Source organism: Artemia sp. Qi Xiang Cuo, chromosome 13 (assembly GCF_049724085.1).
Source record: "Artemia sp. Qi Xiang Cuo chromosome 13, ASM4972408v1, whole genome shotgun sequence".
Classification (NCBI taxonomy): domain Eukaryota; kingdom Metazoa; phylum Arthropoda; class Branchiopoda; order Anostraca; family Artemiidae; genus Artemia; species Artemia sp. Qi Xiang Cuo.
The window spans coordinates 37,212,781-37,225,368 of record NC_142806.1 but is presented as its reverse complement, the minus strand read 5'-3'; the positions used below and the strand labels follow the sequence as shown (position 1 = coordinate 37,225,368).

At 34.6% G+C, this 12,588-nt stretch overlaps 1 protein-coding gene across 3 annotated transcripts in view; it reads right to left on the bottom strand.

Moving 5' to 3' along the window:
* Positions 1-5,764: 5,764 nt before the first annotated feature.
* The window catches only part of LOC148945243 (zinc finger and BTB domain-containing protein 8A-like), a 60,455-nt gene continuing 53,631 nt past the window's right edge, over positions 5,765-12,588 (bottom strand). For all 3 annotated transcript variants that reach the window (XM_089099535.1, XM_089099534.1, XM_089099533.1), the window contains exon 4: positions 5,765-12,424. In XM_089099535.1, coding sequence (XP_088955661.1) covers positions 11,402-12,424 — 1,023 coding nt within the window. In that variant the 3' untranslated portion in view covers positions 5,765-11,401. The remainder of the gene's footprint in view (positions 12,425-12,588) is intronic.

The following is a 12,588-nucleotide window of genomic DNA, read 5'->3' as shown; positions in this document are numbered from 1 at the left end:
GGATTTCTTAGTCTTTCCTAGGTGTGTGTTGTCTGAAACCTATGATTTGGGATGGGTGGATTGCTACTTTTGACTTTTCTGAGCTGAATTTCTTAGCCTTTCATAGGTGTTTGTTGTCTGAAACCTATAGTTTGGGATGACTAGTTTGCTATTTTTGACTTTTCTGAGCTAGGTTTCTTAGCCGTTCTTAGGTGAGTGTTGTCTGAAACCTATGATTTGGGATATGTAAATTACAATTTCGGGCTTTTCTAAGCTAGATTTCTTAGTCTTTCATAGGTATGTGTTGTCTGAAACCTATGATTTGGGATGTGTGGGTTGCTATTTTTTGACTTTTCCGAGCTGGATTTCTTAGCCGTTCATAGGTGAGTGTTGTCTGAAACTTGTGATTTGAGATGGTTAATTTGCTATTTCCGGCATTTTTTAGCTAGGTTTCATAGCCTTTCATAGGTGTATGTTGTCAGAAAATTACGATTTGGGATGTGTAGTTTGCTATTTGAACTTTTCAGAGCTAGGATTCTTAGTCCATCATTGGTGTTTGTTGTCTGAAACCAATAGTTTGGGATGACTAGTTTGCTATTTCAGGCTTGTTCATTTTGAATTTCAGTCATGAAATGCAAGAGTTGGAAAATTAGGGTCTTAGTCCACCAGCTCAGTATTAGGGTCCCAGTCCACCAGCCTGAACGGTGGAAATTCACTAGCTCAGAATTGGGGTCTTAGTCCACCAGCCTGAATGGTGGAAATCCACTAGCTCAATATTGGGGTCTCAGTCCACCAGCCTGAATGGTGGAAATTCACTTGCTCAGAATTAGGGTCTTAGTCCACCAGCCCGAATGGTGGAAATTCACAAGCTCATAATTGGGGTCTTAGTCCACCAGCCTGAATGGTTGAAATTCACATTAGACGACACAAAAACTTACACACACAAAAACTTACACACACTCACAAAAACTTACACACACACACAAAAACTTACACACACACACACATGAAAACTTACACACACACACCAAAACTTACACACACACTACTAAACTTACACACACACACACACAAAAACTTACACACACACACACACACAAACTTACACATGCACACGAAAACTAACATGCACACAAAAACTTACATGCACACAAAAACTAACACAAACACACACACAAAAAAAAAATACACACACACACAAACACGAAAACACACACACACACACCAAAACTAAAAAACACAAAAAAACTAACACACACACACACACGCAAACAAAAACAAACACAAGAAAACAAAAAAAAACTAACACACACAATCACAAAAACTAACACAAACACACAAACACACACAAACTAACACACACACACACAAACACTTACACACACACTCAAAAACTTACACACACAAAAACTAAAACACACACACACACACACACACAAAAACTTAAACATTCACAAGAAAACTTACATGAACAAAAAAACTTAAATGAACACAAAAAATTACACACACACACACACAAAAATTACACACACACACACACAAAAACTCACACACACACACTCCAAAACTTACACACACACAAAAACTTACACACACACACACACACACACACACACACACACAAACTTACACATGAACACAAAAAACTACACACACACACACACACTAAAAACAAAAAAAAATTTTTAAACACGAAAAACGGGTTTTAATTTTATAACAAGCATTGAAATAAAAAACAATTAATTTTGAAAAAAAGCTCCTAATATTTCGGCCCCAAATCCGGGAGCCTTTATAAACGTAAAAAAAAAAAAAAAAAAAAAACAAAAAAAAAAAAAAAGCAACTTAAATTACATTACAATAAAAAATACTAAATACATAAAGAGAACAAAAAGCAAAAACGAAAGAAAAATATAAATAAATAAGAACAAAACTCACAAATTAATTAAACACGTCCATGCACTGAATGTCTTTCAACTGGCCTCCTCTCAGTATATAAATGGAAATATATTAAATAAACACTTCCATGTACTGAATGTCTATATTGATTCTACTCGCCTCCTCCCAGTATATAAATTGAAATCTATCAAAAATGAAGAATATATTTATACTTAGACCAAAACAATAAAAGGTCAACTAACTTCCCGGTCCATAACCCTTAATTAAATTTCACAAGTTCATCAACCATTTTATGAATTATAAATTGAATGGATTCGTTTTGTTGCAAGCTTAGCTGCAGTTCGTTTACTTTTCTCATCATTTAACCCATTCTGACCTTTGTTCAACAAAACAAAGGTCAGAATGGGTTAAATGATGAGAAAAGTAAACGAACTGCAGCTAAGCTTGCAACAAAACGAATCCATTCAATTTATAATTCATAAAATGGTTGATGAACTTGTGAAATTTAATTAAGGGTTATGGACAGGGGGTTAGTTGACCTTTTATTGTTTTGGTCTAAGTATAAATATATTCTTCATTTTTGATAGATTTCAATTTATATACTGGGAGGAGGCGAGTAGAATCAATATAGACATTCAGTACATGGAAGTGCTTATTTAATATATTTCCATTTATATACTGAGAGGAGGCCAGTTGAAAGACACTCAGTGCATGGAAGTGTTTAATTAATATGTGAGTTTTGTTCTTATTTATTTATATTTTTCTTTCGTTTTTGCTTTTTGTTCTCTTTATGTATTTAGTATGTTTTATTGTAATGTAATTTAAGTTGCTTTTTTTTTTGCTTTATTTATTTATTTTTTTGTCCGTTGAGAAAGGCTCCCGGATGTGGGGCCGAAATATTCGGAGCTTTTGTGCATAATTAATTGTTTTGTAGTTCACTGCTTGTTAGAAAATTAAAACCCGTTTTTCGTGTTTAAAAAATTTTTTTGTTTTTAATGGAAAAGCAGTGTGGTCTAAGAAATTATCCATATTTCTACCTGGGACCCTGTCTATTTGCTCCTGTAACTGTAGGTAAAATTCACCTGAGTCACTCGTGTCTCCGTCAGTCGGTCGATATCGACGAAAATCGTTTTCGAGTTATTAATTTTTAGTCTATTGCGAAGATATTATTGGAGAAAAATCCTTAACTAGATCACTGTAACTATAGTATTTCTTTTTCTTTCTTTTGATTCGGTTGAAAATTACATAATAGGTTCTTGGAAAACTTTTAGTGTTTGCTATTTATCAGAAGACTTTATCAAAGAAAACAATCATGATTTTTTAAACTAAGGAGAAGGTGATGTGCAGCCACTTCTGCTTCGGCTTCTCATTAATTTGACTCACAATTACAATGTTGCGTCTGCACGACAAACGTAGTTTAAGACTCCAAGAAAGAAAAGGGAAATACCGGTAGTCCGTATTTCATGTAAATTTAGTACATGTGTATGTGTGTGGGCATAATTTCGCACATCATGTTGAATGTGTTTTATTTAAGTGACAGTCAAAGCCAGGCAAATAGGGCAGTGGCATTTGGCACAGGGCCATGGACGGTGGTAGGGGCGTGCAATGCCCCTCCCCTTGAGAAACAAGAAGACATAAGATATATGGGTAAAAACACGAAGATGAGGTAAAATTTAAATTTTGGTAAAAAAAAATCTATTTTCTTTTGTTCTTATTAAAAAAAATAGTTCTTTTCACGAAAGTAAAGACCGACTTTAAAACTCATAACTAGCAAAAGTTAATTTGTATGAGATATCAAACATAAACAAGGAGAAACTACAATGAATGAAGAAATTCAATTAAAAAAAAAAAAAAAAAAAAAAAAAAAAAATCAAAAAAAAAAAAAAACGGAATTAAAACAAACGGTGAAGCCCAACTCAAAACAAACATAAATAACCACAAATAAGTGGTGTTGCCGCCCTTTACACTCCTAAAAAACCTACTGTGTCATTTAGACGCAAATAGCGACGAAGACCACACTGTATTTCCATCATAAACAAATAAGAAGAACAACAGGAAATTTTTTTTTTATACAAGACAGTGGAACGCAAATTTAAATGAATATTTCGACCCTATATCCAAGGGCCGTCCTCAGCAAAACAGACGATGAGAATAAAAACACTATAAAAGAAACTTACATTAAAATTCAATCATTAAAACTATTTAAAAACGAAAGGAATTCCAATACTTAGGGCTCATCTTTAATGAGCATTTGCCATACGATGCCCACATTCGCCATTCTTTAAGGTCAGAATACCTCAGAGAAAATCTACTGCCCCACCGGTTTTGTAGTTGCTCACTTGAGATCAAGAACTTTCTTTTTCGTGCTTACTGCACCAATATTGTCGGATTGTCTCTTGTTTGTTATCAAACTATTCATATTTTATTTTAATTTAAAGTGGTGTACAATGATACATACCCTATATTTCCTGCATAAACTGCCTCCTTATTTTAGTGCGACTGAGCTGAGTGCTTGTTTTCGTTTACCACTACAACTGCTTATAACAATTCACTACAGCATCAAGCCGCTTGAGGCCAACACAGCTACGCACGCTCCTCCTCCGTCCCAATCCATTCAAAGTCTCCCTCTTTAAACCCACCCAGGAATTTCCCATTTCCCTTAAATATTTTCTTAGGAAATACAAGTATCTTACGAGCACAAGTATCTACTCACTTTTCGCTGTATGAGCGTCTATTGGCATCAGATGAGGAGCTTGTGAGTCTCAAGATCCTGACCTGGCTATTTTCCTGCACTTTGCTTGTTCTAAGTTATGTTTTTTTGCTGTTGTTGTTCCTTTTGTGTTGTTTTTATGGTCACTTGACTGGAATAAAATTATTAAATTGAATTTATGTTTTTCTTCTTCTTTTTTTTGAATATATTGGAACCCTTATTTCTGGGGGTTGCATTTATCATTTTACCTCAGAGGAATATTTTTTGGACTTTTTGACCGTTCTGATAAAAATGGCTACTTTGAAATTTTGATCCAATGTAATATGGGATTGGGGGATTCCTGAGGGCAGATGGGGCGTTTTATGCTGACTTATTGCCCTTCAATCAGTTTTAGCTCACAAAATGCCATATAATTTTTTATTGAATCATACCCCAAACCCTCCCACGCATACACACGTCATTTTAAGACTATTCGTTCTATATGATGACCCTGGAGAAAACACAAAAATAACGATACATCGGAAACACATCGCTTTTTACTAAGTCTACGGTAAAACACAGACAATTTATCCATTTTTGTGTTTCGTCAAAAGGCTATTGGAACTAATTTCTGACATGAAAAATACACCTACTAGTATGACCCATCACTTTCTAAGTTCAATTATTCCATCGCTATAATGTGAACACGGAAACGGATTTCCATAGCTCTTTTTAAGACTATGATAAAGGGTATGAGAAAATAATAATGAATGAAACTCAAATTCTCTGAAACAAGACTTATCTAAGATTATCCTAAACAACAATTCAATTAATCATAAAATCGTGGCATTCACTTTAATCTTATTTTGTTTTCGCTACGCATTGAACCGAGACAAAAGTGCCAGCTTTTTGGAAAGGGCAATGCGGCATATTGGTAAGTATTTTTACTTACCCATGCTTCACATACTAGCCTAGCCCTTCCTGTCTCATAATCAAAAATAGATAAAAAAAAAAACCTTAGAATCCGTCTATTTTCAGGAAAACCCAAGTTAATCCAACTCACGTATACCTTTCATTAAAGTTGAAATATAACAGAGAGAAAGAGAAAGAGAGAGAGAGAGAGAGGAGAGAGAGAGAGAAAGGGGAGATAACAGAAACATAGAGAGAAAGAAAAATAGGGTCCTAATTATGACCATAATCATCATTTCATAGTGTTATTTATTAATACGAGTGGGTAGTACTTACAAAGTCTTGAAATTCAGGAAAATCAACAAAAGGATCAAAACTAAACAGAAATCAACTAAAACAGCTGAAATATCTTCTAAAGCTGAGCTCTCACAGAACTTTAAAAACTTAACTAACCTTTGGAATATGCCCTATGCGGAAAATTAATGTCTATATTTCATTTTCAGTTCGTATATACCGTGTTTAGACTTCAGATTTTAAAAGTCTTTGACAATGGACAAAAAGAAGATATGATAGAAGAATATACGATGAAAAAGAAGATGATAATAGAAGGAATTAATAAAAAAAGGATTTGTAAAAAGAACATGATTTCAAGCATTATTTTCTATTCAGAATTCTTAGAAAGTAAGGAAAAAAGAATTTGCACAGCAATCTTTCATTGCAAAAAAAAGTATTATTACCAGGGAAACGCGGTTCTTATAAAATCACGTCTTATAAAGGAAAAAATAGCCAAGCGACATCTTAAGATAACTCCAGGAAGAAAAAAAAGCAAAGAAAAAGAAAGATGAACTGTGCAAAAAAGTGCCTCAAAAATCTTAAGGTAGCAATAAACCAATATATACTGTGAGAGCGTCGCTTAAATAACATAACAAAATGATTTCAATAATAACTTGATTGCCATTAACTACAACTTTGGTAGAAACGAAGGTTTAAAACCTTCATAGTAACATATAATAACAGATTTATTTCTAACAACTTGCGCCAACTCTTAAACAAAGAATATAAAATCCATCATCGCAACTACCACAGAAATAAAGAACTGATTCTGCTTCGTTAATTTGTCTTTTGGTGTAAAAATAAACGTTCTGATCTTTGGTACTCAAAAGCGAAAAATAGACAAATCTTCTAAACTATAAATTAGCCTTTAAAAAAGAAACCTGAACTGAGCACATTCTGTCGATTGGTCTTTTCAAATATTACAATTGTATTCAGAGTGGTGGGGGGGGGTAAACTTGAAATATGAAAAGAATTACAATATAAATCGTAGAAGCATCGGGATTTGGTAGTTAGGGCACATTCTTGCAGCCCCCAATCCTCTCTTATTGCTCCACACATTTATATTTTAGCTGTTCCAAAATTAGATTTCCCTTTTCTTACTCGCAGAAATAATTGGAAGATGAAACTTTCGACATAAAAATTGTCTTTGTCTCGTCTTGGAGGCATGAAAAAAAAACCTTCCTTGATGACTGATTATAGTAAAAATAAACTCGAGTCACATTCAGTTTCTTCAATCACCTATAAAATATCCATAGAGCTTGAAAGAAAGAAGGCCGATTGGTAGGATTTTCTGGCAAGTGATTCCATCTTTTCTGACGTCAAAATTTTCAGCAATTCATAGTATTTTAGCATTATTGGTTGTCAAAAACCATTCGAGTGGAATCAAATCCCATAACACTTTTTGAATAAACAGCAGCCTGGTTGTAGTCGACCATTACATTTAACAAACGGAGATATGTATCTACTGTATAGTAATATAAACAAAAATTGTTAAAGGCTCATTGACAATGATATTTACTAAAATCGAGATTCAGCTAGCACAAATTTGAGCAAGCAGATTTTTCATATTCGGTGTTCTCTAATTTGGTGAAAAATTCTGGTTTGAATTAGCACTAGCTAAATTTCGGTATTAGTAAAATCTTATTGCCAATGGGACTTGAACAAGTGGAACTAATGGGATAATACTTGCTTTGTGCAGATGCAGATATTAAAGAAATAGGGTAATAAGACGTCTGACGAAATTAGCGCCATCTATTTCTAATTGCTTGTATTGGAATTTTTCAATTTAACATGCAGGTATTCATATGATGTCCTTCAAATAAAAATCTGAGCCTTATTAAGATGTGAAATATGAAAAAAAATCTTTAATCGAAAATGTTAATACCGTAAAATGGTTGTTTTCTCAACTTAGTATCCCTTATTTAAGTTTAACTTGTATTTCTTTCTAAGAAGTGGGAACCGTGGTCTGGGAGGGGCAGTTGACCTTCTGCCCCATAGAAAATTATGCCCCTGTTTTTAAGTGCTAATTTTGAAGGCTGATGTGTTAAATGGCTAGCTTGTCGGGAGTTTGAGATAAGTTTTAACATCATGAACCTTTATGAGATGAAAACTTTTTAAACAAAAAATTGCGCAAATAGGAGGGTGGGGGCCATTAAGCCCCCCCCCTTCGTTTTTGTATTTCCATTGAAAAATAAATTTTTTTTTTTTACTAAGAAAATCGAAAAAACAACGAAATTGACCCCTCCTAAATTTTTGAAGCGCATTTACCCTCCCCCTTCTATGTTTTCGTAAATTGGCACCATTGGCTGTACTATAAAGTAGCTTTGCTAGCAATATTTGCCTAATATGTGCGCTTCATTTTTTTAGAATGTGCTTAGTCCATTCTATCATAACAAAAACATACAGCTACAATTCAAGCCGAAACTCTGTCCAAGATAAAAATTACGTCACTAAAACAAAAAGTGCTAAATAAAGCTTTCAAGCACAACAACCGTGAAACAATAAACTCACAACGCAAACACAATGCACACTCATGGCTGAAGATTGAAACCCATACTTTGAGCCGAGATGTTTGTCTTAAACAGTATCACTTACGTATTCCAGTGGGAGAGGGGGGGGGGGGTAGCACAAGATGGAGTAGCTATTTAAAGGTTCAGATTATCCTGGTAAAATTAGCGAAAAACAATAATCAAGGACTCAGAGATTTTCAAGTCATTCCAATAGGTATCCCCCTCTCCCCATTTTGTGAGAAGTATAAATTTTCTGGAATTCCCGATTTAAGGGCGGGCCTAAACACCACTAAAGTTTTTGTGTTTGAAAGCTATAGAAGATATTCGGTAATATTTTTATTTAAATTGCAATTCTTGCTATATTCTCAGTATTGATGGGAAGCCCTGTACCTGTTAATTTTTTTATCCCATGGACACGCCTCTCCATGTCTTAGATCAGGATCGTCCACATGGTTCCTTTAATAAGGGAGGCTACCTCCTCCCCTAGACTTTTTGGCTCCCTAGATTTTAAAAAATACTCTATTTTTGGTATTTTCACTGAAAAATGCCTATTTTTACGCTTCTATGAACAGAAAAACAGAAGAAAAGCCCTGCTCCTGCATTTCAGAGAATTGACGCCCTTGAGTTACCACCCTCTTTTCTAGGTCTACACTCCTTTGAAACTTCCAAATATATCACGTCTCTCTTTAGAATAAGCTACAATTTTTTTTTCTGAAATACCATGCTATTTTTATGAATATACCCTATAAACTAATTACACGGCCATTTAAAATCACCCCCAAAAACCCCTTTCGCACCCCAAGAACGTATGCATCCCTAGTTGGGAACCCTTTTTAAATGATATATCTTTAATATTTTAAATTTGACTTGACATCATCAAAATCTTACTAACTATTTTAAATCCTATTTCATTGCCATGTGTGGTAAACACCACTTGCACAAACAGATGAAAATATTAAGGAGATTCTTGACCTACATATACAAGGAGGCCAGTACGATGACCTTAGCCCCCACCCCCTTTCATCTAGCCTCAAGAAGGATGTTCAATCTTCAACCATTGTTAAGCAAACAAACGTAAGATTGCACCCACCCCATAGACAAACGGTGAAGATAACACAACACACTTAATTTCTCCTATACTAATAATGTAAAATAAAGGTAATTGAACAAGAGGTCGGTATTAAAGTGAATCAAATCAAGCCCTGTTTAATTTGCCACAAACGGCACGGTAAATTCATATTAGGCTGGATTTTTATGAAAATAACCACTGTGGGGTCTAAGGCTTCAAATTGCTAAAGGCATTTTGGGTCTTTATATAGGGGGAAACTATAAATAGTAAAAGTTTTTTTCCGGCGCAAAGATGAAGTCTTAGCTCAATGTTTTCTTGAAAACTCCAACCAGAACATTTTATGTGGGGTTACGTTGCGACCAATTAACGCGCGCTTAAACTTGGCAGTGAATTATTTGGTAGTAAAAGCCTGTTCAGTACTAATTATTATTAAATAAAAAAAAATAGTGATTTGTTATAAAAAGCATTATTAAATAAAATTTAAATTTGCCTCAAGTTTCTAATTTTACTTTAAATCTGTTTATGATGTTTCTAAATTTACGTTTTATCACCTGAACCTGTTTATAGTTTGAAATCATTACACATCTTTGCTGCTCTGATATTATCATATTATATCGATCACTTCAAAATGGCACTGGTCTTAGAGAGAAAATTTTTGACTTCCCAAAAGTTTAAGAAGCAATTACATAATACACCATCACATACAGCTTACTGTGATAAAACCCAAAATGTTTTCGGTGAGGCTTGTTGAATGTCTTTATAAATTATCCAATAACAATGAACAATCAATCTAGATTTGTGTTGTCCTTTCAAGAAGTAAAACAGGTGATTCTAATAGAACTTTTAACGCTGGACTGAAAAATACAGTAAGACTGTTGTCAATTGCTTCTGTTTCCGCATATTCATTTTTGAATTTTTTTTTTTTTTTTTTTTTTTTTGGCGTAATTGGAGTGTTCTAAACATCAATAAATTAATTTTACTTATTTGGAAAATTTTCTAGTGCACTTTCGTCAGCTGAAACTAAAATATAATCAGAATCGTTGAGCTCAAAATCTTAAGCTGGTACAGAAAATTTTTCTAAACAATTGCAAAAAAATTAATATTACAAAAAAAAATCATTAATTAAAAACTAGTTTCTTGTAAAAAATCTGGTTGCAAATATGAATTTAGCGTAAGAAATTCAATCGAAACTATATATTTTAGTTCTTGAAACAACTGACTAGTTGACCAGTATAATTAGAGCTTTAACCGAAGTTATTTGATTTTTATATTTTCACAACTATTTTTTGGACTTGGTTCACTTTAATACTGAATTATTGTCTTATACATTTGGTTATATTTATAAACAATTAACCTTGAATATCAGGCATACAAACAAATGCGCAAAATAAGAATCCGTCAATATTCTTTAAAATTGGTCCTAGCACTTCTGGGTACGAAACATAAGGCCCGTTTTAGTGATGCGACTGTAGGCAATGCATTGACCTATACGACTATATAGCTGTAAGCTATCCTAGTTTAAAGCTTTGGTTTTGAAGGTACGAAAAAGACAAAAAAAAACTTTCAAATAAAGCAGCAAGTTTCTCAATATGATCATTGCAACTAATAGCATTTGTAGGACTTTTGCTATCTTTTTGCTATAAAATCTAACCCCCCAGTCGCTTGTGGTTGACTATAAAACAAATCTGGACATACAGACACATAAATCTTAAAAAACAGGAAAGACAAAACAACAACCACGTCTCGCACATAGGCCGACCGTTAAAAAATGAAGTGGAACCCTTAGGCAATAATAGTTAGCTGAGAACAAGTCTAATTAAGAGGCACTTTGGTGGGTTGATCGTCCGGTGGAAACAGGAAGGAAGTGATAGAACACTGATTATGTAGTAATTTTCCCCTTTTTGTAAAACCGCATATTATTTTTTCTTGAAAATACTACATTTCCGTCTAGATTTTCAGGCAGTGAAAATGCACTGGGAACATTTAGGCACTAGAAATTCAACTAGAAGAAAATAATCACTTCGATCCTTCCACTGTTTTAACTGTACAGTCACCAATCTGCTGAACATAATTGACAAGACCCTCAGTAGAGCTTGGTAGGGCCCGTGGTTTAATTGATTGTAAAGGAAGCGCCGCTTGTGTGGCACTCTGAAAAATTTGTCGCAATGTTTGCTCATGAACTGCCGAGCGTATGAAGGCGGCACTAAAATCTGCATTAATCATTGATCGTGGAGGCACAGATAGTAGAGATAGGTAATTCATCTCTCCAAAGGGCACATATGTAGGCACATTAGGCAAAATAGGGGGGTTATCCTGTGGCTTGGGAGCAATTGAACGTAGCTCTGATGGACTTTCATTTTGAACATTTGCTTGTTGTGTAATTTTTGACGCTGCTTCTTCCTGCAGCTTTAAAGCTGCCATTGCCTCCCTCTCAGCTTTAGGTATAGGCACACAACCACCATCTTTAAAAACATGGCGATCCACATGCAATTTTAGCTTATCTTGTCTTGAAAATGTTTTACCACATCTGGGGCATTCGAACGGTCTTTCTCCTGTGTGCACACGACGGTGGCGCTTCAAATGAGCACTACGAGCAAATGGCGCACCACATATGTCACACTGAAACGGTTTCTCGCCAGTATGTGCTCTGATATGTGCGCGCAATTCAGCTGTCCGTTTACAGTCTTTTAGGCAAAATGGACAAATAGCTGTTATCCCATTCCCAGAAGCGGTGTCTTCCAAAACATTAAAAGGGTAGTTTTCCCCACCTTCTTTCTTTACTTCTTCATCTAGTGTAGACAATGTCGTAGCTGAGCTACTCCTTTCAATAGCATCATTAGATCCGGGAGATGTTGAAGTTACTAGGTCTGAATCACCAAGCAGATCTTTCCGAACACGCAAGGGAGACTCAAGCTGGGAAGCATCTGTCTCGGGAACGTCTGAAAGGCTCACTTCCGGATAAAAGGGACTTCCCACATCACGAAGTGAATCGACACTTTCGTCCAATTTTGAAAGATCGGAACTTGGATCATTTGGTCTCTGAAAAAAAAAAAATAAGTAGAAATATTTTTATAATAGGAGGTAGATAAAGATTTAAACAACGATAATGGCATCAAAAGGCCAAAAATGGTACATTCTAATTTAGATTTATTTTCATATTAAAAACAAAACAAAAACAAGTTTTTACTGCTACTTCTAATGAT